This window comes from Vicia villosa, linkage group LG1, assembly GCF_029867415.1.
Source record: "Vicia villosa cultivar HV-30 ecotype Madison, WI linkage group LG1, Vvil1.0, whole genome shotgun sequence".
Classification (NCBI taxonomy): domain Eukaryota; kingdom Viridiplantae; phylum Streptophyta; class Magnoliopsida; order Fabales; family Fabaceae; genus Vicia; species Vicia villosa.
In genome coordinates, this window is record NC_081180.1 from 12,421,714 (window position 1) to 12,425,240 (window position 3,527).

Below are 3,527 nucleotides of genomic sequence, written 5' to 3' on the forward strand. Positions count from 1 at the left end.
AAAATTATGAATTTTTTTTTCAAATTTGTTCAATTAGACTACCGGATTTTTTATTCTCTCGTTTTAGCTCAACTTTTATAAGGATATTTCGCCATTTTAAAAATAAGTGAGGGTGTCAGGTATAAAATGTGGGGTGAGAGAAAAATTTGTCTCAGGGTGTTTGACATATGAGAAGTTGAGAGAGAATTTCCAGTTGATATTTTATTTGGGCTTAAATGGAATAAGCCCATTAAGATAAACACAAAAATCACATTTCCAAAACCCAAACACAGTAGCATGAACCCTAAATTTTCTCCAAAATTTGAATCACAGCAATAATCTTCGTTGATGCATGCATGGCGGAAATTCCCACTCTAGTGGTTCGAAAACCCTGTTTTGATCTCCCAACCGGTTGCCCTCAATGCCTCTCCGCATACATTTATCTCAATTTCGCCAAAATCCCTTTCCAATTGAACTTCCATCTAAACGATCCACATTCCGGTAACCAACACCCCATTTCCCTTTTTCCCCTTTTTGTGATTCAAAGATAATTTTTTTATTGTTCTTCATTCATGGGTCTAGATTCATTTTTCATACTAATGTTGGTTTGGTTTTGTTTTGTTTAGATAAAATTCCTTATTTTGAGGTTGGTGATGAATTTGTGGCTTATGATAATGAGAATGAGGGAATTATTCAGTTTTTGAGGAAGAATGGTGGTGTAGTTGATTTGGATAGTGAGGTTTGTTCTCTTCCGGAATGGATTGCGATTAAAGCGGTTGTTACAACCTGGCTTCATGATGCTCTTGTTTATGAACTTTGGTTGGAATCTAAGGGTTCTGCTGCTTATAGTATATACTATTCTGATCTTCCTTGGCCTATTGGGAAGGTTCTTTCTCATAACAAAGTTCGATCCGTGAAGGTTAAACATGGGATAACTGATGATAATGCTGTAGCCAAGAAAGAAGAGGTCAGTTTGTTTCTTCTTGCTCTCTCAATTGCGCTAGTTTTGTGAAGCCTGTATTGTATGGGTGCGAGTATGATACGGGATATGTGAAATTTGAGCTTTAGATTCTTGGTATGGTGCTTTTTAGATAAGTTAACAAAGTTTTGTTTAAAAAAGTTGTATATTTGTAAAGAAAGAGAGGTTGATCGTTCTTCACTGATATATAACCATAATGTTGGGCGGTTAAGAATCAACACAAGAATAAAGTAAGTGTGGAAAAAATGAGGATGTTGCGTTGGATTAGTGGTATGACTTAAAATGATAAGATAAAAAATGACAATATTAGAGAGAGTGTTGGGATAACACCTATAGTAGAAAAAATGTTGGAAAAAAGACATACGTGATTTGGGTGAGCATGTAGAGAGAAGTTCCGTAGATTCTGTGGCAAGGAGAGTAGATCACATGAAGATGAGTTAAACAATTAGAGGTAGAGGAAGACCTAAAAAAACTATAAGAGAAGTTATTAAAAAAATCTCGAAATTAACTATATGGATAGAAACATGGTTCTAGATAGAATATTATGGCAAAAGTTGACCCATGTAGTCGACCACACTTAATGGGATATGGCTTGGTTGTTGTGGTTGATTAAAACTCAAATTGTAGAGTTTTCATCTAAGTTATGAAAGAACTCAAAACAAGGCTTGCGCCTATATGCAACAATAGCCAATAATTCTGAAGCAAATTTAATAAGCTATAGTTTAATGTTATTATGATTCAGTCTCTTTTGTTCATTACCTTCTTCCATAAAAAGTATGGCTTCTAAGCCTGTTCATCAAAAGACAAATCTGCCAATTCAATAAGTCCAACATCATCTTCATTCTACAAGTAGATCATGTACAACCTTGTTTCACCATTTTTATATCCTTCATCTTTCTTAGCATGAATACTTGTGTGCATCCGTGATATATCCCATTCGTATCTGGTAAAACTGTTTTTTAAAAATAATTTGATACTTCTAGGATTAGGATATGTAAAATAATATGGTAACCAATACGGATACTTCCTCAATTTTGGAGTATCCGAGCTTCATAGCTCTAGTTTCATTATTTTCTTCATGTTGATAATTGCTTAGAAAACTTTGATGCTTAGTTTCCCATCAAAGATAATTATAAATGTGCCAAAGAGATTTGTAAATGGTATTTAACTGATTTATAATTGGTGTGATTTTCTCCTTGTTGATTATAGGCCAATTTTGGAGTCTCTTTGATGTGATTTTCTATTTGAAATGGTATTCATATATGGCTTTTAGTGATGGACAGATTTATGAGAGGGCAAACTCAGCGTATGATGCTCTATCAAAATGGTTAGGCGAAAAGAACTACCTATTTGGGGACAGGTGAATCTTCCGGACAATAATTTCGCTTTAGCGGCAATATTTTGGTGTCATTTTCATTTGTTAGAGCAAATAATTGACTTTGACATCTTGGTGATGTATTCACATTCTTATATTTGGTTTATGCAGCCCATCAAGCTTGGATGCTATTTTTCTTGCACATGGACTCGTTGCTCTTCAAGCTTTACCGGTAAGTGTTGCTATCAAATATCGATCTACCGGTAACTCGGTAAGTGTTGCTGTCAAATATTAATCTTACTCAAGATGCTTCATTTATGCACCATTAGGAATCTTCTGCACTGCGGATCAAATTTTTGGAACATGATAATTTAGTTAGATATGTCCGAAAATGTAAGACTGAAATTATAGAAGCCGGTCCACAAATTCATACTGATGCATCATCATCGGGTTTCAGAATTCCTTCAACTCAGAGTAAGATACGTCCACGTTTTCTTTCTTTGCATAATAGTGAGTTATCTATTCTTATTTTCAAAGCTATTTTAATCTAAATACTTATTTTGTTGTTGAAGAAGGACATACATCTAAGAGCGCGCCGAAAAGGGAGAAGACTGATGAGGAGAAAAGGTTTAAAAGGAAGGGGAGATATTTTGTTGCAGCACAGTTGGTTGCAGTTGCTGTTTTTCTCACACTTATGATGTCATTTGATTTTGCTGAAGTGGAGGGAGAAAAGGTTGATGGAGGTAGAAATCAGGGTGAATAAAGATTCACTGATTTGTTTATCTTGTCAATTACCAAGCCAAGTTTGATTAAAACATTTGTTTCATACACTTTTTTTAATGTGCAATTTATAAAACGAGAAAATTAGCGTCCATTACCACCTATGGTCCAATATTTTCTATACATAAGTATGGTCAAACAGATTCATCTTTGAAATCGTATGCTGCTGTATACTGAGTTTTGAAAGAAATGAACCATGTGTCGTAACTCAAGTTCAAAGAAACATTTGATTTAACTCTCTTAAAATATCATTTCTTTTACTTCCTAGTGATATTTTAATTTACACAATATTGTGATTTTTATTATTAAATAGAGATTCTATAAGTTATATTTAGACTAAATAGTTTGCAGTGACGCCAATATGTATTTTGTTTTGTATTCCCTCAAATACATTATTTATTTAATAAAAAAAATCAAAATTTATTTATAAATAAAAATGGAGTAGGAATGGAAGGAGTAATTTAGAAGGCAATT

At 33.6% G+C, this 3,527-nt stretch overlaps 1 protein-coding gene across 2 annotated transcripts; it reads left to right on the plus strand.

The window, feature by feature from the left end:
• The first annotated feature begins 240 nt into the window (after positions 1 to 240).
• LOC131601134 (mitochondrial outer membrane import complex protein METAXIN-like) lies at positions 241 to 3,147 on the plus strand. Of its 2 annotated transcripts, none has more exons than XM_058872896.1 (6): positions 241 to 480; positions 606 to 946; positions 2,242 to 2,318; positions 2,445 to 2,505; positions 2,603 to 2,747; positions 2,849 to 3,147. In XM_058872896.1, the coding sequence occupies exons 1-6, from the start codon at positions 336 to 338 to the stop codon at positions 3,034 to 3,036; spliced, it is 957 nt and encodes a 318-aa protein (XP_058728879.1). In that variant the 5' UTR covers positions 241 to 335; the 3' UTR covers positions 3,037 to 3,147. The 2 variants fall into 2 exon arrangements, with proteins under 2 accessions (XP_058728879.1, XP_058728871.1); XM_058872888.1 differs by having other exon boundaries at positions 245 to 480; positions 2,846 to 3,147.
• The last annotated feature ends 380 nt before the right edge of the window (positions 3,148 to 3,527 follow it).